This window comes from Loxodonta africana, chromosome 3, assembly GCF_030014295.1.
Source record: "Loxodonta africana isolate mLoxAfr1 chromosome 3, mLoxAfr1.hap2, whole genome shotgun sequence".
In the NCBI taxonomy this organism is placed as follows: Eukaryota; Metazoa; Chordata; class Mammalia; order Proboscidea; family Elephantidae; genus Loxodonta; species Loxodonta africana.
In genome coordinates, this window is record NC_087344.1 from 95181157 (window position 1) to 95204624 (window position 23468).

Here is a 23468-nt window from a genome sequence, read left to right on the forward strand (position 1 = left end):
ACTATCTGACCTTTTGAGTTGCTATTGTCAATTTGATCCCATATACATTCTTCTTTAAAAGAGCACAATGCTCAAGTCAAGACAAACATTCTTTACTAATTAAGCTAACCTACTGTTTGGTTTAAAGAAGACTTCACGAGATATTTTTGGTTTAAGGTTTAAAATTTTCTGAGGTCAAAAGTTTCTGGAGTTCATCCAGCCTCGATGGCTCCCGAGAGTCTGGACTCCATGAAAACTTAAAATTCTGTTCCTTATTGTCCCTCCTTTTGATCAAGATTCTTCTATAGATTCTTTGCTCAAAATGCTCATTAACAGTAGCCAGAACCATCCAGTTTTTCTGGTATCGTGGCAAGGCAAGCAGCTGCTCATCAAAGCAATTAGCCACGCATTCCATTTAAGAAGAGGAAAACTATGGTCCCTCTTCCTCCCACATTCTGAAATTGTACCAAAGGATGGCCATTGGTACTGGTCAGAGCTGAGGCAGAGGAACCACTCTGCTAAAGCAGAATGTTTTCAGTGCATTGCCTTCCTTAACAATGGTGTCTAATAGCATTGTACAAATTTGTGTGTTCAAATGGGTTCCAGTACCAGTTGCCTTTGAATCAGTTCTGAATTATGGAAATCTCATATGTGTCAAAGTAGAACTGTGCTCCATACGGTTTTCAGTGGCTGATTTTTCAGAAGTAGATGGCCAGGCTTCTTCCAGTCCAAACAGGTTACTGCCTTCAAAAACTTCCCCTGCAACTCCACCCCAAACATAGTTAATAACTCCCTCAACATTGCTACCTCCACATAGCATACATGTTGTACTTCTAGAACCGTACCTGCCCAAGGTCCCTTTCAGAAGAATCATGCAAGGACCTCATCAGATTAATCATTAGATCACTAACACTTAGAGTACCTGGCACATTAAAGGTACTCAGTGAGTGTTTGCTGAAATGACGCACCATCGACCATTTATTCAAGGGTTTTTAATTATAAAACTAATTAATATCTTTAATGCTAGTAATTATTAACGAACACTGTACCACATATAGCCAGCGCTGGGTTAAAATTATAGGAATGCAGATTTTTACATCAACACTGCCTTTTGAGCAACTAGAGCTGCCTCCTAGAAATAAATTCAAATTACTGGAAGTATTAAACAGAGACTGGATCCCAATCAAGAAAAGACGGTTTAGAGGGGCTGTGCCCTGCACATGGGTAGGAATGGGAAGATGGGATAAATGGTCTCAAAGGCTAAGTTTTGAACAAGACACACAGATCTGAAGTTCATTCCTAACATTTAACATCTCTAAGCCTCAGTTTTATCATCTGTAAAATTGGACAATACAGCCATGATAACACCATGGAGATTAAATAAACCATGTGGAGCATCAAGAGCACATCAGGTGCTCTAAAAGTTAGCTCCTTTCCCTCCTGAATCAGACATTTTGGTCTTTCAATCTCAGCCATCTCAGAATTGTGAGAAGTAGATTAAATATTGAAAAAGGCAAACATGCACACTAAGTTCTGGCTTTAAGAAGTTTTTCCAATAGGTAAAGACAATGAACCAAATACTTTTGAAGTGACAGAATTAAGAACAAGTACAGCAATATTGTCTTCACATGAGTATAAGGAACAGAGATTTCAGGAAGCGGCCAGTTGAGCAAATGAACTAGAGATTTCCTCATGTTGGAAGACCTGTCACATTTCTTCACAGATGAGGCAACAGGGTAACAGGAAAAGTTACCTGGCCAAGGTGACCAGTAAGTGAGTAGTAAAGTTAGGGCATAAAACCCAGATTTCTTGACTCCCAGCTTGAGTTTTGTTTTGTTTTGTCTACAGGTTTCTCTTCTCTCCTCCCCATTCAGAGCCCTCTTTAAAGTCAGACAAGGGTGAAAAAAATCACGCATTCTAGCTAGAGGCCTAACTTTTAGGGTGGGTTAAACACTATATGGAGCCCTGGTGGCCAAACAGCCAAGTACTTGATTGTTAGTTGAAAGGTTGGCAGTTTACACCCACCCAGTGCTTTGAGGGAGAAAGACTTGGCGATCTGCTCCTACAGCCTGGAAAGCCCTCTGGGGGAAGTTCTACTCTGTCACAGAGGGCCGCTATGAATCAAAATCAATTCGGCACCTAACAATAACAAAAACAAACATATATAGAAGCTATCATGGTTAACACTAATTCAGTTTGTCACCCAAGTCCAAAACACCAAATGAATGCAAAAGTAATCTTAAAATACCTAGCTGCTATTAAGTTGGTTGCATACGTCCAAGTGCCTTACAAGTTAATACCTTAGTATGGGACTGTTACGAAATCTAGCAAGCCATTTTTTTTTTTTCCATTTCATCAGGCTGATTTACAGAAAGTATGTCTTAAGCACCCAGGGTTTAGCTTTATAATTACGCTTAATGATAATTCAGGTATTCATAGAAAAAGAGACATTGTGCCAGTGGCTACCCCAGGATTGTGTTATTACAGGAATTACAAAAATGTTTTTCTTTGTGTTTCTTGTCTATACTTTCTAAAATAACTTTACATTTTTTTCAGTAAGAATTTTGAGCATCTATTATATATGAGGACCTTATCCTCTTTTCAGACAAAACTATACAAAATTATAAAATAAACCATAAAATTTTCCATAAGAAAGGTCAACACAAGATACTGTGGGAGCCCAAAGGAAGGATGAATTCCGCCCTGAGGAAATCAGGAAAGGCTTCACAGAGGGGGTAGTGCTTGAAGTGAGTGTCCCGAGGTGAGTAGCACATACCAAGCAAGCAAAGAGAAAGAATGTTAAGGTGGGAATGTGTCTGGGAGAGTCACCGAATGGGGGTGTCTGGGGCTAAGGTGTGTGTGTTGGGGGGGTGGTACGAAATGTAGCAGGGTGGGAAGCAAGGGAATGGAGAGCAGAAAAGAGCTGAGGATGAAAGGGTTGGTTGGGGCAAAATTCCAAAGGATTTAAAGGATGTCATACTAAGAAGTTTATTCCGTAGTTGACAAGGGGTCATACAAGTCACGTTCTGAAGAGAAGGGCCTCCGTGATCAGAATTGCATAAAAATAACTCCTCAATAGTCTTTGTGTCAAGCATATATGGGAGAGTGACTATCATTCTAGAAATGAAATCTATAAAGAAATTTTTTAAGACCTGGGTGAACGATAGCATGGGCTTCAAACAGGGTAGAAATAGGGAGAATGGAGAGGAGTGAATCTGGAAGACAAAAAAAAAAAAATGTTCATCGTACAAATATGACCTACAGTTTGCAAAACATTTTCATACTATATACATACGTATGTATATAATATGAAACCATATCATCTGGTCTCAACAGCTCTATGTGTCAGGCAGGGAACGAATCATCATCGTGTTTTATGATTTATGATACAGAAGCAGTAACCTAGAGAAGTGACCTGGAGCTTAGATCAGCATCAAGCTGCCTTTAAGATTCTATATTTTTAAAATTTCATTTAATTATTGGGTCAAGACCCTGGTGGTGTTTTTTTTTCATCAAATGTTTGTATGTCCATCTTCTCATCTCCCCACCTGCTCCTTGAAAGCAGGATCCACAGCTTATATTTCTTTGTATCTCCTTCAGTGCTTTGTATTTATGTCAATAAACACCGAGGGATAGATAAGATAGATGGCTGACTCTCAGGAGGGTTCTCATTTGTAGTTTTCTGAAAGCAAAGAATGGTCAACAGCCAAGGATACACGCTCCCACTGGTCTGGTGGGTATTTCCTATGCATCAATGATGGACCACAGCAGAGGAACAGCCCTTGCTACAATGCCTGTGATCCAAGGTGCCTCTTGCCAGCCACTTTGCTGCTTTGCATTCTAAGCGTGAAGGATCTGTACAAAATGGGCCTGCTTTGAATCCTATTTAGCTTTTCCATGGGTCCGTGTTTGTCAAAGCTTCATGCCAACTCTGTCAGAAAGAGAAATGCCACAAAACTTCTTTTAGGAAAGGGAAAAAAGGGCTACTTTATACACTTGCTCTCATGCTAATCACACCACCATTCAAATCCCAGCTGAATAGGAGTCCTACAATAGCCTGGGAAATATACAGAGCCTTTTCCAAAGTACTGGCTTCTTCACTCAAAATGTTGCATTTCCCTGGCTTTTTAACTCCTTTGGAGAAGACTGATAAGAGGAAGGAAGAATTAACAAGACAATCTAAACTCGTTATCCCTCTGCAGTAAAAGTCATTCCATTTCTGTATGAAACTGCCAAAGTATTCTCCTTACCATGGCTTTTCTTTGACCTTTCCTTCTAAGGCTCCACAAATTTGGAGCCAAGATTCTTTCTGATCTATTTCGGTGAAATTTTAATGCATGATTCAAGTAACCAGCTCAAAGCAGATTCTGGCAAAGAATTTCCTGTGGAATCTCAGTAAAAGCTCTCTGCTAGTGATTTGCTAGTTCAATCATTAATACAGTGTGCTACCACCCACCAAAAAGAATTGAAATAGGTATTGCTGACGAAATTCTGAGAAAACCGAAATGATGTCCACAGTAGGCTGAGGCTGCCTCCGTGCTGGTGTGAAATTCTAGTAAGTTAATAATGCATGTAAAGTCCCTAGCACACTGCCTATCATCTGGTAAATATCTATTCAGTTAAGTTCATGTCCCTCCTTTCCAGCCTGGAGGTTCTAATTTCTAATTTCTTAGGAATATACAAAGAAAGAGGCAATATTGGCCAGAGCAAAGGGTTTTAAACCTCAGATCAAACTTGAACACTTCTCAAGGCCTAATGATTTCATTTCATTCAACTTTTTGGCTTGTTTGCTTTTGTCATATGCTCATCATTGAAAACAGCAGTCAGCGAAAGATTCAAGAGCCAGTCTTCATTCTTGGTAGAAAAAGCATACAGGCTTTGGTTTGTTCACATACCAGATGCTCCACAATTTACTAGCTGTGATTCAGGGTGAATCACTTGACCTCTCTGAATGGTGACTGTCTCTTCGGTAAAAGTGGTTAGAAGCTTATCTCTCTTTCAGGGTTGTATGATTTGATGATATACGTCAATGTGCCTTACTACAGAGTACGTTTAAGTGTTCAAAAATGTTAATTTCCCAACCTTTATCCAGTTGACATTGGGGAATGATATTCTGGGTAGGGTGGTTTTGGTGTTTTATTTTGTTTGCTTTAGAGGGATAGAGAGATAAAGATCTAGAGTAAGAAAAATAAAGAGGCAAGATAAAAGAGGCAAGATAGGCTACTTAAATTCACATTCTCGGATACATACCTTATCATGTGATATAACTGTTTAGCAAAAGGGGTTATTAATTAATAATAAATGTCTGGATTTCCCAAGGCCAAGCACAACCACAAACAACCAATTTAAGGCACAATCATAATGAAAGGTTCTTCAGCTCCATCAATGGCCTAAGGAAAACTAAACCTAACCTCAAGACAGTTAATTTTCCCCTGAAATTGAAAGGTCTATATTTTGAATGCTCTGGACCAAGAACTATATTCTAAATTCCCAGCTGGTCCCTAGGAATTCCGCATTCACACAATGCCTGTACACAGACCTTTTCAAAGCAAAGGTTCGCAAAGGTGAGTGGAAGCTACTCTCTCCAGACAAATTTAAATGAGAAGCCAGCTAAAGAAAGGACTCTAGTAAGTTGGTAACACCCTTGGAAATATGAAAAAAATCCCAGCTGGCTATAAGTTCCTCTCTATGATCACAGTATGTGCAGTTGCTTCAAAAGAGGACAATCAAAGTATTCATTAAGACCAAGATGACAGGAAGACAAATGCAATGATTAGAAATAATATATTAGACCATTCCTCCCTAGAAACCTATGGAAGCCAAATTGACCAAAACAGCCACTTCGGGCAAGTGTCTAATAAAATCTGCTGTGTGGCTGAGAAGCATTTCTTCCACTTCCTGTCAGTGGTCGCTAACTTTACAACAATGCAGGTCATTTGTGGGGAGGAGGCTGCTGGTGGAAGTTCTATTTACTGCATTTAATGAAGGAGCTGCATTCGCAGCCACTAACCAGAGAAGCTCAGCATTTCCCAATGTGACCCAAAGGTTACACCAAACCACAAAGACTGCAGATCAAGTTCATGGTACAAAAGGGATCACTAACAGATTGACCTACTACCGCTGCCCAATGTGAATGACAAATGGTCCAGTTCAAGTCTCTCTTCCCCTTAGGGTACCTGTCAAGATGGGTCCAGGGCCCAGTGGCCTTCTTCTTCTTCACTGATTGTCCATTCCAGGGTGTCCAACCTTTTTACTGCTCAAGATCCCTCACAGTCTCTGGGCCCCTGTGTGGCTTGTTTTCTGGAAGATTTTTTTGTTTTGTTTTTTCCCCCAGGAAACTGTATTAAGTTGACATTTCTCCATTTTTGTTAATCCAGGCATACAAAGTGCCAGTCCCTTTTCCTAGTTAGCAGAAATATGTATGTCATTCAAATCACAAGTGCAGAAACCTGATGTTTCGAGCAGTCTCTACAAAGGTGGATTCCTTTGAGTTAGTCTCAGCAAGTTAATCATTGGTAAACGTACAGGATACATTAGATATTTCTGAAGTGCTGAAAATATCCTAGGATGCCCCATGATTGCCTAACAGGCCTTTTACAGGTCCAGAGAACCCAAGGTGGGAATCACAAGTCTAACTCATTTTGGACAACTAATCACACGCTGCCAGCCTGAAAGCCAGCAGGGAGTGAAGGGGAAAAGCTTGGGCTTCAGAAACCTTGGGAGAACATAAGCATTAGCACCTCATAGTTAAGAACCACTTAACTACTGACCCCAGTTCTCCCACTCACTTGCAGCATAACCTTTTGTAAGTTATTTTTAACCTCTCTGAACCTTGGTTGGGTACAAGGGAGATAAAAGTAATAACAACTTCATGGGCTCATTGAGAGTACAAAATAAGATACTGCTTAGCACAGCTAGCACTAAATAAATGTTATCAATTGTTATGATTTAGTGAGGCTTGAGTTCAAATCCCAAAACCTACACATAAGCTGTGTGGCCTTGGCAAATCGTTTACTTTCTCTGAGCTGCAAAACCAGGTTACCGACATCTACCTTATACTGTTATTAGAAAGATTAAATGAGATAGCATGTAAAGCACCTAATAATAAGTGTGAACGCCTTTTCCTCATTCTCAATATTTGTGGTTTAATTTTTCATGCACTTACAGCTTAATTTTTCGAGCATTTATGACTTGACGCTCCAAATAATTCCTGAAGATTTGTGCTTGTGTCTTACTCTCTTTAATAACTCCTAGAATCCTGCATAAGTCTAGCAGACCCATGGTAATTTTAATTCCTGAGACTATAATTATGTACACAACCATATATCCAGGGGAAAAAAGAGTGAATAATCAGCCTAATCAGAAACTGAATAGATATTTCTATTTCTTAAAAATATAGTAAAGTAGATCCCAGGAAAATACGTGTTCAAATTTGCGTTTTCAACATACGCTGAGGATGCATGGCTTTTTTCTTTTTTTCCCCCTTTCATTTTGCTGAGGCAGGAATCTGGTTTGTGGAAGCATGTTACTCAGCGGGTGAGCAGGTCTAGCTGACCCCCCAGCATCTACTCCTTAGTCAGCTTTATTGTTCTCTGCTCACTCATCTTAAACCCAGTGACACTGCTAAACTGATGAAACTGATGAAAAATGCCTCTAAGAACAAAGCTGTACTATAGTGGTTTCATGAATATGTTAATTCAAAGCTCCTCAGTGAATCTTTTGTGTTTTTTCTTGACATATTTTAATTAATCTTAAAATGGTGCAGCCACTATGGAAAACAGTTTGGCAGTTCCTCATAAAATTAAACATAGAATTACCATGTTGTTGTGTACCACCAAATAGATTTCAACTCATAGTGACCCTGTATTACAGAGTAGAACTGTCCTGTAGGGTTTCCTAGGCTGTAATGTTTATGGGAGCAGATTGCCAGCTCTTTTCTATCACACAGCAGCTACTGGGTTCAAACCTTCAACCTTTCTTTTGGTTAGCAGCCGAGTGCTTAACCCTTGTTCCACCAGGGCTCCTTAGAGTTACCGTAAACCAAAATCAAACCAAACCCATTGCCATCAAGTCACTTCCAGCTCATAGCGACCCTACAGAACAGAGTAGAACTGCTCCATAGGGTTTCCAAAGAGCAGCTGGTAGATTCGAACCGCCAGCCTTTTGATCAGCAGCCAAATGCGCTTAACCACTACTACGTCACCAGGGCTCCAGAGTTACCATCAAACCCAAAACCCACTACTGTCGAATCGATTCCAACTCATAGCGACCCTATAGGACAGAGTAGAACTGTCCTGTAGAGTTTCCAAGGAGCGCCTGGCAGATTTGAACTGCTGACCTTTTGGTTAGTAGCCGTAGCACTTAACCACTACGCCACCAGAGTTTTCCAGTTACAGGACCCAGTAATTCTACTCTTAGTTTTGTATACCCAAGAGAATTGAAAACATGTATCATACAAGCACACGTACACAAATGTTCATAGCACCATTATTTATAACAGTTAAAAAGTGGAAACAACCCAAATGTCCACCAAGTAATAAATGGATAAACAAAATGTGGTACAGCTATACAAAAGAGTATTACTGGATCATAAAAAGGTATGAAGTATTCATTTATGCTATAACATAGATGAACCCTGAAAACATTATGCTAAATTAAAGAAGTCAGTCACAAAAGACCACATAATAAATGATTCCATTTATATGAAATATTCAGAGTAGGCAAATCTATAGAGACAGAAAGTAGATTAGTGGTTGCCATGGATGGGCTTGAGGTGGCTGGAGGAGTGACTGCTCATGGGTTCGGGGTTTCTTTCTGCGTTGATGAAAATGTTCCAAAATTGGTTGTGATGATGGTTGCATAGCTATGTGAACATATTAAAAACCACTGAGTTGAATACTTTAAATGGGTTAATTGTATATGTCAATTATATTTCAATAACGTTGCTTTTAAAAATACCATTACAACCCAAGAAAAAACCCTTTCTCTAAACCCACGTGATTTCCAGTGGCCCATTTATTTTAAGGGGCATTTGAAAAATAAAAAAATTGCAGAGCAAAAAAAAAAAAGGAAAGAAACTTCATAGCCACATTTGTATAATAAGGCTATAAACATGAAGAAGCATTTCCAAATCACACCATATAACCAAAACCAAAACCAAACCCAGTGCTGTCAAGTCGATTCCAACTCATAGGGACCTTATACGGATTTCCTAAATCTTCCATAAAGATTGCATTTAAAGCATTTGTGGTGGGAGTGGCATCACTTCGGCTCAGAGGCTCCCTCCCAGAGATCAGGAGCTACCTGTCATCTCCTTTTTACCCTTCCCTTTACTTCTCTGGCCCTATTGCCTTAGGTTCAGTTCTCACCTGCCTCCCAGCTGGTTTCACCACTGTACCTCCCATTCGCCAGCCTTCAAATTCAGAGTGATCTTTCTCAACCAGGAACCAGATTAGATTAATGCCCCATTAAAAACTTCTAGCAACTTTTATTTGTTTGAAATTTTCCACAAATAAAAACAAAAAAAAAAACTCCATTTATTCTGCTGGTTCTCCAAAATAAAGTTCAAGTTCTTTAGCTGTCTGCCATTTATAATTTATAGCCTTTCATAATCTGGTTCCAACCCAGTTCTTCAGCCTCCTCTCCAACATCCTCCTTCCCCACTCACACAGTCCAAATATACACCTCCTTATATTGCTGCAGCCTCTAACTACTCACCCATCTCAAATATGTCTGTATTTCCTGTTTCAGCACCTATCGTTCCCTCTGCCGCAAAACTCTCACCCTTCACTATTGCGCTTAACAACAACAACCTTCACTATTATTTATCTTACCAGATCCAGCTCCTGCCCTCAGGCAAACTTCATGACTCTCTACTTGCTGCAGCAGCCCTGCCCTTCCAAAGTGTGCATGACTTAGGGTTTGTAAATATGCAAATCTCTCATTCACTAGCCTGGAAATTCCCTAAGAGCAAGGAACCCTCAGTGCCCAGCATAGAGTAGGTGCTCAAAAAACTTCCATGGAAGAGTAGCGTCTGGGTTCTTAAAAACTTACAAGGGGCCATCTAAGATACAACTGCTGGTTTCCATTTGCCTGGAGTGAGAGTCACCCAAGCAAAAGGAAACCCAAGAGTTATAGAAGGAACCAGACTACAGGACTGTCTCCATGAACCACTACTTCCTCTACCTTGAGACCAGAAGAACTAGATGGTGCCCAGCTATTGTTGTTAGGTGCCGTCGAGTCGGTTCCAACTCATAGCGACCCTATGCCCAGCTACCACTACCTAAATTTCTCCTCAGGGTCACAGTAGATGAATCCTGATACAGAGGGAGAAAAATGTGGAACAGAACTTCAAATTCTTAAAGAATCCAGACTTACTGGACCATTGAGGCTTGAGGAATCCCTGAAATTATTACTCTAAGATGCTCTTTAAACCTTGAGACAAAACTATGCCATGAAGTCACCTTTTAAGCAGGTTAACTCAAAAAGTAAAGAATGTAACCCTTCCTTCCATACTGCACTCTTTTAAAAAATTATCTATATGAAACCAAATGGACAACAGTTACTCTAAAGCACAGATGAGAAATTGGGGGAGGGGGAAAGGGGTAGCGAGACTGAGTTAATTGGAGTGAAACAACTATAATGGAAATAATTAGATGGTTGACACATTGTGAAGAATGTAACCAATGTCACTGAATATTATATATATAAATTGTCGAATGGGAGTATGTTTTGCTGTGTATATTTTCACCAAAAATACAATAAAATATTTTTTTTAAAAAACCATCCGTAGAAGACAAGACTTACGCTTTAAAGACAAGCACAAACAAATTTAACTAAATAGCCTTAAGTGAAATTATCCTGATTGATACTACAAACTAATTTGGGTACTAGATATAAAAAACACCAATGAAAACGCCTTCCTTGGTGTCAATGTAATCACGTGTATTATGTGCTTTGGGGATACATAAACAGGAACCAAAGCACAGCGCTTATTATGACAAGGCGCTTATACTGATTTGCATTTCTCTGCAAAACTCTTTAGGCATATCCACCACAACCCACTGCCATCAAGTCGATTCCAACTCATACTGACCCTGTAAGGACAGAGTAGAACTATTCCATAGTGTTTCCAAGGCTATAAATTCTTACAGAAGCAGCCTGCCACATCTTTCTCCCATGGAGGAGCTGGTGGGTTTGAACCATCAAACTTTCAGTTAGCAGCCGAGTGCTTTAATCACTGTGCCACCAGGGCTCCTTTTTCTCTAAGCATATAATTTTGTTAATTTGTGACAAACCTCAAAAACACCCTTGCTACCAATACCCTGATTGCAATATATACTTTCAAAGCACACAGAACTCAACAAGTTATTTTCAAAGGTTTCCAACTAAGTCTTATGTATGTTGTGTTGGTTTGTTTCTAAATTGGAGTATTTTAATAAAATTTAACCTGGACCTAAGGGAAGAGTCGTTTCACAAGGATGTTCAAGAACCTGACCTGGCCTTCTTTAGAGTTGGCATGGCCAATTAATGCATAACCCAGTAACCCAGTGCCATTGATTAATGCATGTCCTTGAGAAAATTAATTAATCTGAGTCTGTTACCTTCTCTGTCCGACTAGAATAATTCTTACCTCAAGAGACTGTTCAGAGGATTTTAAAAAGCAAGAACTTAGTAAATATGGGTTCCCTTTCTTCTCTCCTGGGATACATTCTTTTGAAAAAGATGGTGTCTGCTCAAGCTCAAATAAGTCAGCAATGATCTTTGGTAATAAGCACTTCCTAGAGGAAGTACCAGTTTGAACAAACGTGATATGTCAAAAAACTGCCTAGTCCTTCAAGTTTGCCCCATGTAGCTCTGTCCTTACTCAGCTAACCTGCACTAATTTGGATTATAAATTAAGCCTGTTTGTCTTATTCCTCTTTTGATTGGCAAAGGCAAGAGAAGGAAGAGAATATAACTCTCTGGAGAAATGTACCTTAAGAATAATACCAAACTTCCAACTTGACAAGTAAATACCAGAAATGCACCATGGTATATAGTCAAGACCTTCATTTGAGGCCCTGCTCTTTTACCAATGTTGGACAATCGCTAACAATCCAGGTCTCGTGTTCCCCATGTGTATCAAGGGCTCTGAGGAGGATATGATGATGATGATGACCATGATGATGATGATGATGATGGTGATGATGACAGAAGCTAAGGTCTGTTGAGTATTTATACACTATGCACTATATCAGGCATATTCTCACAACTTCATGAGGTACATACTATATCCATTTCACAACTTAGAAAACTGAGGCCTCAAAGAGATTAACTGTATAACCTAGTTTATATAGTTAATAGTAATGAGCAAGTGGCAGAGCCAAACGTTTAACTCAGGCCTGTCTGACCATGACCCTCCACCCTGTGTTTTTTCTCCTCTGACCTCCTACCCTTCTCTAGCTCAAAAAGCCTGTTTTTATGACTGACAGGAAAAATGACCCTGGTATTGTTGATAATGAAATCTCCAAGGTATTTTCAAATTTTAAAGATTCCCTGAATCTAGGTAATGAAGAATTGCTCCAGTGGTATTCTCTTTTCTTACATCCACAGTGAGGCTTATTCGTCACATTCTAAACTGTTTTGCAGTTATTTATTTATAACTCTTGCCTATTCCACTGCCCAATATGATCCTTAAGACTCGTATTTATGTCCTATATTGGGTTTTATTAAATATTGTGTACATATTTGGACTCAACAAAATTGAAATACATGAGGTGGAATGAAATAGAAAAGAGTGAGTCTTTGTTGCATTAATTGTATTGTAAAGCGGGCAGAAGAGCTCTGGGTTGAAATAAAAAAAAAATTTAGTGATTCCTCACTAGTTGGTACCCTCATGCAAGTTACAGCACTTCTCTGAGCTGCAGTATCCTCATCTATAAAAGGGGGTCTCATATCTGTATCATATGTTTGGCCCGAATAATAAATATGCTACCTAGCACAGTGCCTCCATTTCTCAACAACACACGCAGAGCGCTCTAGATGACAAGGATTTGACTATTTTCAGTCATTGCTGTTCTTTTAATTAGGCTTTTTCCCTGGACTGTCAAAGGACACAGATAAGAGGTGACCCTAAAACAGACCATTTCCCCAAATTCTCTCCTGCCCTTCCTAAGGTCTTTCTTTCAAGATGATATGGCCATCTCCCTTTCAAAGGGGAGGAATGCAACCACCAAAGGCTATTGAAGTTCCCGCACTTTGACTTTTCCAGACAGGGTCAGAAAACCTTCCACTGCTTTTCTTAAGTTAATAGAAAACATTTGTGTTCACTCTGCCTTGTTTTTTCTTAGGATTCTCCTCACATTTTTTTACCCTAATATATTTAAGGCAACTTTGCTGCCAAAAAATGAAAGGAGGATTTCATAGAACCATTAAGAAGGAAATTGAAAAGCAAAATCCAATTACTATGAATAAGAATAGCAAAATAATACCTGATAATGGTATAGTGCTTTTTAGCTTTTCAAAATGCTTTCGGATTTGTGATCTCATCTGAGCTTCACGACTTAAGAGTGCTGCGATCTGTGCTTATTTTATAGATGTGGAAATTGAAGCCTAAACCAAAACCAAACCAAACTCGTAGTCCTCGAGTCGGTTTTGATTCACTGTGACCTTACAGGACAGAGTAGAACTGCCCCGTAGGGTTTCCAAGGCTGTAAATCTTTACGGAAGCAGATTGCCACATCCTTCTCCCACAGAACAGCTGATGGGTTTGAACCCCCTGCCTTTCAGTTAGCAGTCGAGCACTTTAACCACTATGCCACTGGGGCTTCTTAAATTGAAACTTAGAACTTAAATAACTTTTGCCCAAGTCTTACAAAGTGTTATTTTTAAGTCAGAATTCAAACCCAGATCAGGATGAATCCAAAGCTTGTTTTGTCTCTACCATGTCAAGCTAACTTTGATCTTTTAAAGGAACATGCTCAGCTGCTAACCGAAGGATTGGAAGTTCAAGTCTACCCAGAGGTACCTTGGAAGAAAGGCCTGGCAAAAGGAAAAAAAAACTACTTGCGGAAATTCAGCCATTGAAAACCTCATTATTAAGCAAAGTTCTGTAGGGTCACTATGAGTCGGAATCGACTCGACAGCACTGGATTTGGTTTTTTTTGGTTTTCTACTCTGACATATATGGCGTCGCCAAGTCAGAATTAACTCAGTGGCAACTGATTTATTCAGGATTCTAATTTACTCTTTTCACTTTTGACTCGTGCACAAATTTCAATATCTCAAAAGAAAATATTTAAACACCTCATTATCCAAAGAGGTCATTTGGCTGGCGACTTCAACTACATAGAACTCAGTTTAGGATGCTGAAATACACAAAATCCTAGCCTCTCAGCAATTAGAGACCAGAGGACATCTTGTCACTAAAAATCACAGGAGACCCTCACACCTCCCCTCACAGGTGATTTTTTTTTTTCTTTGCAGAATTCTAGCAAGCTTGATTATCTAGATTCTCATCTCTATATTGAAAAAGAAAGATGTACTGAGCACAAATGAAAATATGAGCAGACAACCTAACAATGTGGAGAATGCCAGAACATTTAGTATAGTGAGGGACAAAAAGCCCACAACCATAATTCAATTTCTTTTGGTATCAGCCATTAAACAACATTAACTGGTCTGATAAGAAGCACAGATGACTTTATAAAATACAGAATCCCGGGCCCTACCCCAAACCTTCCTGAATCTGAATCTCCTCAAAGGGAGCCTGAGAATCTGTATTTCACACCAGATTGGTCTTATTATTGGGTGAGTTTGTGAAATATAGACATAGTAGACATTCCCAAAATAAACTATTACTCCTCAAATAATGCATATGGAATTGAACTGACACACAGGGTAGAGCTTCTCCATAAATATAACTGCCTACACGGGGAAGAAGCCCTTGACTATGGTCTCATTAACATCATGCTGTGATCAACTGGGCTTGCCAGCCCAAATAACTGCACAGGAAGGGGTAAAGAAAGAATCTAAAATCGACAGGAAATCAAAAGGGCTAAAAGTGGAAAAGACCACCAACTCTGGATTAAGCAGTTTCCCACAAAGGCAGGTACCACCATTACCCGCTGCCATCGAGTCGATTCCGACTCATAGCAATCCTATAGGACAGAGTAGAACTGCCCCATAGAGTTGGTACCACCATTATATACCTTTTATATATAAGTGAAGGTTAGGGAAAAGAGAACAGAGAGCTAAGAAAAAAAAAAAAAGCAATTCTGGACAAAGAGGTTTTCAACTGTCCTAGAAATGTCAGCAGCGTTTACCAACTGAATGGTGCTTCCCTTCTTTATTGCGATCCATGCAGGCGGCTTGGCTAGGTTGCTCATCAGTTTGATTAATGAAAATCTGTTTCTATATTCTATGGTTCACATGGCAGATTAAGTGATTAAAACCTATTGAGTTATTAGAAACACATACTTGTTGAATATAATACCAGAGGGGCAAAAAGTACTTGCTTACTTGTTTGTGATTGCTATAAATTTCAGGAAGCAGGTGAAAGGACACACATCCAGCCAAGGAAAAATTCAGCCAGTTTCTCAGCATACTGGACTAACTCCAGTAAAACACTGTGTTTACTTTTGCTCCAGAACTAACGGCTTTTGCTAATTTTCAGCATTAAATCTTGTCTCAAAAAACAATACAATAATTCAGTTAATGAAGGGTGGTCTTACAGAAGCTGTTGTTGTGTGCTGTCCAGTCAATTCCTACTCAAAGCAACCCCATATGACAGTAGAACTGTTGCATTGGGTTTCGTAGGCCGAAATCTTTAATGGAGCAGATCGCCAGGTCTTTTCTCCCAAGAAGCAGCTGATGGGTTCGAACCACTGACCTTTTGGTTAGTGGCCAAGTGCTTAACCACTGCACCACCAGGGCTCCTTTCTAAGAGCAGTGACTGGATTTCTACATTATAAGGTCTACCAGCACAGACTCACAAAATTGTTAGAGCTAAAACGAGTCTTATCCCTTGCCACCGAGTCGATTCCGATTCAGCAACCCTATAGGACAGAGTAGAACTGCCCCAGTAGGGTTTCCAAGGAGCATCTGTTAGATTCAAACTGCTGACCTTTTGGTGAACAGGTGCAATTCTTAACCACTGCGCCACCAGAGCTCCAAAAGTAATCTTAGAGGTGATCTATTCTCTTTGTTGCAGTGATAAAGACACCATAGCCCAAGAAAGTCAAGTGATTTTCCCAAAGTCACACAGCAACATAGTTGCTAGAACAAAAACAGAACCCAGGTCTCTGGGTTCCATTGTGATGATTCATTGAGCTAAGCATTGACGAGCTAAGCAGACTGTATGTACGCAGCAGACATTCGACAAATGTGTGATTACTCTCTACTAGAAACCAATCACAGAATGTTTAAGGGCAGCCTCAGAAATAATGCCACCCAACCAGCCATTTTACTGATAGAAAAAACTAAGAACCATAGAAAACCAACCTATTCACAGGCACGCAACTAGAAAGTGGCACTGGCCAGACTGGAACCCACAGCTTCTGATTTCAAGTCTCCTATTCTCTTCACTTGGAAACCCTGGTGGCACAGTGGTTAAGCACTACAGCTGAACCCACCAGGCGCTCCTTAGAAACCCTATGGGGCAATTCTGCTCTGTCCTATTGGGAATGTTATGAGTTGGAACTGACTCAATGGCAACGGGTTTGGTTTGGTTTTGTATTCTCTTCACTTAAGCGTTCTGCTGCTAACCAAAACGTTAGCCATTCAAATCCACCAGATGAATCCACCAGGCACTCCTTGGCAACCCTATGGTGCAGTTCTACTCTGTCCTATAGGGTCGCTATGAGTAGGAATAGACTCGATGGCAATGGGTTTGGTTTTGGTTTATTCTCATTACACCACATTGTCTCCCAATCCTTATTAAAAGTGAAGCATTTAATAAAAACACATAATGACTTTATGTAATCCTTATAAGGAACCAGTTCTAGAATTTTATCTCAACCATTTTATTACAAATGAAGAAATTGCCAGATACTTTCTGGAACCAGCAAATTAAATAGCATGATTGCTAACCCCCTACATTCTATTATTTTACCTATTTGAGATTCTCTCCTTTTGCCTCATAACACTTCATTCACTGACTTTGTTTCCTTGTTCAAGAACAGAACGGGAGTCAAGCTTTGCAGACCAAACCTGACCAAGCACATGCTTCCCTGAACTTCTTCCACCCCTATCATAACTCAGCTAACCTACCTGCCAGTATCAAAAGCCACAGGAGGAACATTCTTTAGGAACAAAAGAATTATGAAGGGCCTTGAACAGAGAGCACAGGACAAAAAGCTGGACCTGTCTAACACGAGCTGCCTATCAAAGTGCCTGGGTGCCTGGGTTCAAAGGAAGCACTCAATAAATACATGGGTGGGGGAGAAGGGCATGGAAGCTCAGTTGGGATTTACCAAAACTCTGCATCTGTACTGCAGTCATGGACTATTGTGCATTCTTTTCTCTGAAACCACTGTCTCACGGGGTAAAGAGGTTCCTTCAAAAGCTCAATGCTAGAGCTAGCTCCAAATCAAAACGATGCCATAGAGCAAACAAGACCAGAAGAGTAGTACCACGTTTACCCACCTGCCTTGGTGCAAATGGGTACCTGGGAAACATGCAGAGGCAGGGCTTTCTGCAAACTTAGTATCAGGATTTTCTGATGAGAATCTGGGCTTCAGGATTCGACAGGTGAAGAAAGGAAATAGGGATGGACTCCAACCATGCTAAGCTGAGAATTAGGGTTCAACTCAAACTGACTTCAAGTGAGTCCCTGTCCTTTCTTCTCTGAGATTTGGTTTTCTTATCAAAAAAATGGAGATAATCTCTTCATAGGAGTTACAGTCATGACTAAATAATTTCACAAAATTAATTAATTTTAATGTAATTCTAAACCAAAAAAAAAAAAAAAAAACCCAGAACCCATTGCCATCGAGTCGATTCCAACTCATAGCAATCCTATGGGACACAGCAGAACTGCCCCATAGGGTTTCCAAGGAGCACCTGGTGGATGTGAACTGCTGACCTTTTGGTTAGGAGCCATAGCACTTAGCCACTACACCACAGCCTACCAAAAATTAGAAACACAGTAGATGCTCCTCCTTATTTGCATAGGGGTCATCTCTCCCATTTGCACGTTACCCCTTATACCAGTAACAATGCACAAAAAACAGGAGGCAATGCCTATTGCTTGACTGAAAGTAAAACAAAATCAACTTCAGAAAAAGTACTATGCAAAGATTCATAACTTTGCCTGCAAAATAATTAGTCGGCAAAGATAGCTTTTCAATAGAAGATAAACTCCCATTGATGTACTCTGACATCAAATTGTTCTGGGCTTCAAACAAAAGTGTTTTTTTGTTTGTTTTCCACCAAGAACTTAACATCAAAAAATTATGTGAAACAACTTAAACTACTTGCATATCTCCACTTACATGACATTTATATAGCACATCAGCTTTTATTTTTTCCAGATACAGAAGCCGATTGCCTCATCTTTCTCCCTTGGAGCGCCTGGTGGGTTCAAATGGGATAGAACTGGTTCCTTCCAGTTTGAACCCCTGCTGAGAATCTGCCTTTCTACCCCAGATATGGAAACCCTGATGGCGTAATGGTTAACTAAGAGCTAGGACTGCTAACCAAAAGGTCAGCAGTTCGAATCCACCAGGCACTCCTTGGAAACTATGAGGCAGCTCTACTCTGTCCTATAGTGTTGCTACGAGTCAGAATGAACTCAAAGGCAATGGGTCACGGGTAATCCCAGATATACTGAATCTGAATCTACATTTTAACAAGATCACCAGGTGATTCTTATATATGATAAATTTGGAGCCCTGGTGGCACAGTGATTAAGAGCTTTGCTGCTAACCAAAACTTTGGCAGTTCGAATTCACCAGCTGCTCCTTGGAAACTCTATAGGGAAGTTCTACTCTGTCCTATATGGTTGCTGGGAGTTGGAGCTGACTTGATGGCACCTAGTAACAACAAGAGCTGCTCTACTAGTGGTTCTCAGGATTGATCCCTATCCTATGCAGCAGCATTAGTATCAGTTGGGGACTTATTAGAAATGCAAATTCTCAGCAGGGGTTCAAACCAGAGCAAACCGGTTCAAAGCCCTGGAATGAACAGAAAACTATGTCTCTTTTTAATATATTAGTGCCCTATAATCCAGGCCATATGATCAATAAACTACATAAAAATTAAACCATAGTGACAGTCTCAGGCAAAAAGTGAACCAAGTAGAAACAATTTTTAAGACCGTGGTGTGCAGAATATTAAAATCACATGTTGTGTTATTAATTTTTCTTTTGGAAGCCAAATAGAGTTGTCCTGCTTAAATTTCCCAATTAAATATTTACCTTTTCAAATAGCTTTTCCTCTTGAAGGTGTTAGAAAGGCATTTAATTAGTGATATTGTACTTCAGGCTATACCTAGGGGAGACACTGATCAATAAGTGACTTTGAAAATAACTTTGTTGACATGGTTTTAATGACAGGAGATATATCCCCCTTAAAACGAGCAGCTATGTGCCTCTCACAATAAAATACGTAGTCCTGATCTCCTTAACGTTTTTAGGTAAACAAAATCATGTGTTCGGATATTAGAAAATAGGGAACAAACCTAATGAACAGCTAGGTTTATTTATACGAGCTTTCTGAAGACAGGAGGATAGCTGGGACAGATGGACTGAAACCAGCAAAAGCACACCTTGCTTTTGATCTTCAACACACGTCTGAGTATGTGTGTTGGCTTTCTATGTCTCTGGCTAACCTATAGCTCCTAGGTGTGTCTTTTTGCAAATCCCTTCACATTTATTTTTCCATGAATAAAAAGGCACCATTTCTTGGAACTGGCTTCTGAAATCAAAAGAGTGGAAGGAAGGAGGAGGACAACGAAACTACAAAGGCTGTCAGGCATGTTCTAGTCGGCTTTCCTAATCACAAAGTAGGAGGGAGTTGGGCTTCACAGCACAGGTGCACTCCGAAAAGAACTTACCCCATCACCAACAAAAAACCAAGTAAACACTTGGAAGCCCCAGGCAAGTTTACAGCAAACAGCCTTGGAAACTCTATGGGGCAGTTCTACTCTGTCCTACATAGGGTTGTTATGAGTTGGAATCGACCGGTCAGCACTGGGATGTCCTCCCCCAGGACCTGGGAGGGTCTTTTAAAAAAACACAATAGTTTGGTTTCAAGCCTTTTAAGTACTAATCTGCTCCATGGTGCATAATAATAAACTAGGCTCCTACAGGAAGGGAGACCCCCCCCCAGTGACAATTCCTTTACACAGCATCTTAATGTTTAATTTATATTAGGTGCGGGGAATGGGTCTGCCACTTGAACTGTGGTGACCTTTCTTCCCCTCCACACAGCACAATTTTGCCTTCAGCTGTCTCTCCTTATCTTAAGGGGGCTGTTCTTATTTTTAAGTTCTAAGAATCCCATCTTTCTTTCAAAATTTACTGTGGGCAGTTCAAGCCAAATGTAGGAGGATGCAGGATGCAAGTTAGGGAAAACTACATGAGTAAGGACCCTGCTAGAGAAAGCCTCATCAACACAAGGGAAGGCTAACTAACTAACTCCAGCATAAGAAGCATCAGTTTTCAGTCTGCACGGACAAATTCATTTCAAAGGGCACTTAAGTCTCTGTGCAGGAGTTCTATTTTAAGGGAACTGAAGGGGGAACACAGATGTTTCTTCAGTTAGCAGAGTTGGCAGAACAGCTCCTGGAGCAAATCTGAGTTCTTAAAGCAGGAAGGGGCTCCAGCAGCATCTAGTTCAACCCACTCATTCAACAGATGAGGAAACTGAGGCCTATGAGACAGTTAGGTGGCACACCCAGCAGGTAGCAGAGTGGCAGTCTTCTGATGACAAGTTCTGCACACTTTCCATTACACCAGGATTCGCTTTAAAAAAAATTTTTTTTTTAAATCCTAGCTGACTTCAACCTTGGAACTACTGCAGATTCATGTCAATAGCTCCCCGCCCCAGTTCATAAATCCTCCTCACTCTCCCACTCCCATTCCTTTGACTCCCACCCATTTGCTAGCTGAGGCTTCCAAATAGTTTGGAAAAGAGAAGTAGATTGACTAGTGCCTCAACTTTCTGGGACTGCAATTAATTTTGGCTCCAAAACATGACCGTGGCTTGCCTAACCAGTGCCTCAGTTTCTTCGTCAGTGAAATGGGACTCCTCACCCCTACTGCACTGAGTTAGGGAGAGGGTTAGTTAAAGCAGATGCCCCTAAAACTGCCTAGCACCTGGCACACAGTAGGTGCTCAAGAAGGGATTGCTGAATGGGAACCCAGCACCAAGCCGGGGGAGAGCACCTTCCAACCCCTGGGGGGTGTATAGGAAAGAAGCCGGGGAAAAGGCCAGCTTGCCAGCCGGCCTGGCCAAAACAGCACCGGCGGAAGGGTTGGATGTTTACATACAGCCGCGGGGAGGCAGCTCGGCTCCAGGCAGAAGCCTGAAACTCCGGGAGATCCATTTTACTTGGACGGATGGCAACAAGTGGTATATTCGCTGGCTCTAAAACGTGATTCAACCAACTTCGCCTGTTCTGAAAGAAAAAACCCACACCGTCCATGCGATTTTGCCCGGGCTTCGGAAGACGCGATGCGACTTCCAACTGGAGAGGACTTTAAAGAGCCCCGAACGCACAAGCACTTCCAGACACTTTACAGGCCAGGGAGTCAGTAGACTCAGGGGGGCAGGGAGCCTCGGGGCCCCGAGCGGCGCGAAGGCTCCCCGAGCGGGCAGCCGGGGCCTCCCGGAGCTGACAGCGCGGGCAGGCGGGCTGGGCAGGCTAGCTGGCGGCCGCGCCGAGGCGCTGCCCGGGAACGCGGCCGCCGGGGCCCCCAGCCAGCGAGGAAGCGCCTAGCCCTGCGCGCCCGGACCCGGCTGGGCTGGGACGGGCGCCGAGGGCAGAGAGGCCGAGGGATCGCGGGGCTGGGCTCACCCATGAAGAGGCAGAAGAGGTCCAGGCAGATGAGCAGCACCCGCTTGCTGCCGCTCCTCCTAGGGTTGTTGTTGAGAGCCGGGCTGCCGCCGTTCTTGCTCTCCGGAGCGATCGCCTTGTCGTACTTGTAGTTTTGCATGGCGCTGGTTACGGCGCGAGCCTCCCGCCCCGCGAAGACGTCCCGCAACAGCAGCCGCAGACCCCCACGCCGAGTCGTCTCCTGGTCGCTCCGCCGCCGCCGCCGAGGCTGCTCCGGAGAGTGGCGGGTCGGCCCCGGCTCGAGGCACGGCGGCGAGGACGCAGCCCCGGCTGCCTGCTTCCGAGCTGCAGAGAAGTTTTCGTGGAGGCCGCCGGTGCTCGCTGCTCTCCTGTGCGCCTCTGCGTTTCTCTCGCAACCTCAGTTCGTTCAAAAGTCCAGAGCCAAGTCGCGAGCAGACACTTTTGCAGACCTGTGGCCCTTCGGACGCGCTGGGTTGGCGTGTGTATGTGTGCGAGCGACTGAGTGGGCAGAGCGGGCGCTGGGCCACCTTCCTCCGCAGCTGGTTACTTAATGAATGAGAGCTGCGCTGAGCCCTGCAACCCCGAGCGGCTGCACCAAACACCAACTTTTCCTGCTGCTGCTGCCGCGGCGGCTGCTGCTGTGATCGCCTCGGTTTGTTTTCTGCACTTTTATTTCACGAGGTCCTTTAAAAAAAAAAAAAAGAGAGAGGGAGAGAGAAGGACCTCCTTACTTGGCTCTGATGGGATTCCGAAAGCACAGCCCCTTCCTTAAGCTGCCTAAGACGCGGGATAATTAAGGCCACATTTTCCCCCACCCCCTTAAAAAAAAAATCCTAAAAGGAAAAGTTACTCTTCAACCAGAGAATCCGGGAGCCCCTAGCGTTCAGAAACGCCAGCTTGTCACAAAAGAGGCGGGGGAGGGGGGGGGACAAAAAAAAAAAAAACTTTTTCTTGCCGACCTTGGGTCAGGCAAAAGTTGGTGCTGTGCAGATAAAATGCATTTCTCCTCCCTTACGAATGTTGGGCGTCACGTCTTTATTTTGACGCGGATTTTACTGAATTGTATTATCCTGAAAACAATTAAGGAAAACTTTTTTTTTTTAAATATTTAACACCCGCGTATTTTAGGACTGTGCTAGATTCTGAGGATAATAAGATGAAAACTACTGAAGCCAGACCGCCTGTATTTGAATCCTGACTGTGGCTGTAGGACTTTGAGGAAGTTACTCAGTGTTCTTGTGCCTCGGTTTCCCCGAATGTAAACCGAAGATAGTAGCAGTTTCTACCAGATAAGTCGGTGTGAAAATTTAATGAGCTAATTTATGTAAGCCCCTAGAACTGTGCCTGGTGCATAGAACCACTTACTATCCAGTCCATTCTGACACATAACAACCTCATGTGTGTCACAGTAGAATTGTGCTCCATAGGGTTTTCAATGGTTGGCTTTTAAGAAGTAGATTGCCAGGCCTTTCTTGCGAGGCACTTCTGG

At 41.8% G+C, this 23468-nt stretch overlaps 1 protein-coding gene across 1 annotated transcript in view; it reads right to left on the minus strand.

Moving 5' to 3' along the window:
- PLPP3 (phospholipid phosphatase 3) overlaps positions 1-22675 on the minus strand; it is a 101963-nt gene extending 79288 nt beyond the window's left edge. The window contains exon 1 of the mRNA XM_003411056.4: positions 21980-22675. Within this exon, the coding sequence (XP_003411104.1) occupies positions 21980-22118 (139 nt within the window). The 5' untranslated portion in view covers positions 22119-22675. The remainder of the gene's footprint in view (positions 1-21979) is intronic.
- Positions 22676-23468: the final 793 nt, after the last annotated feature.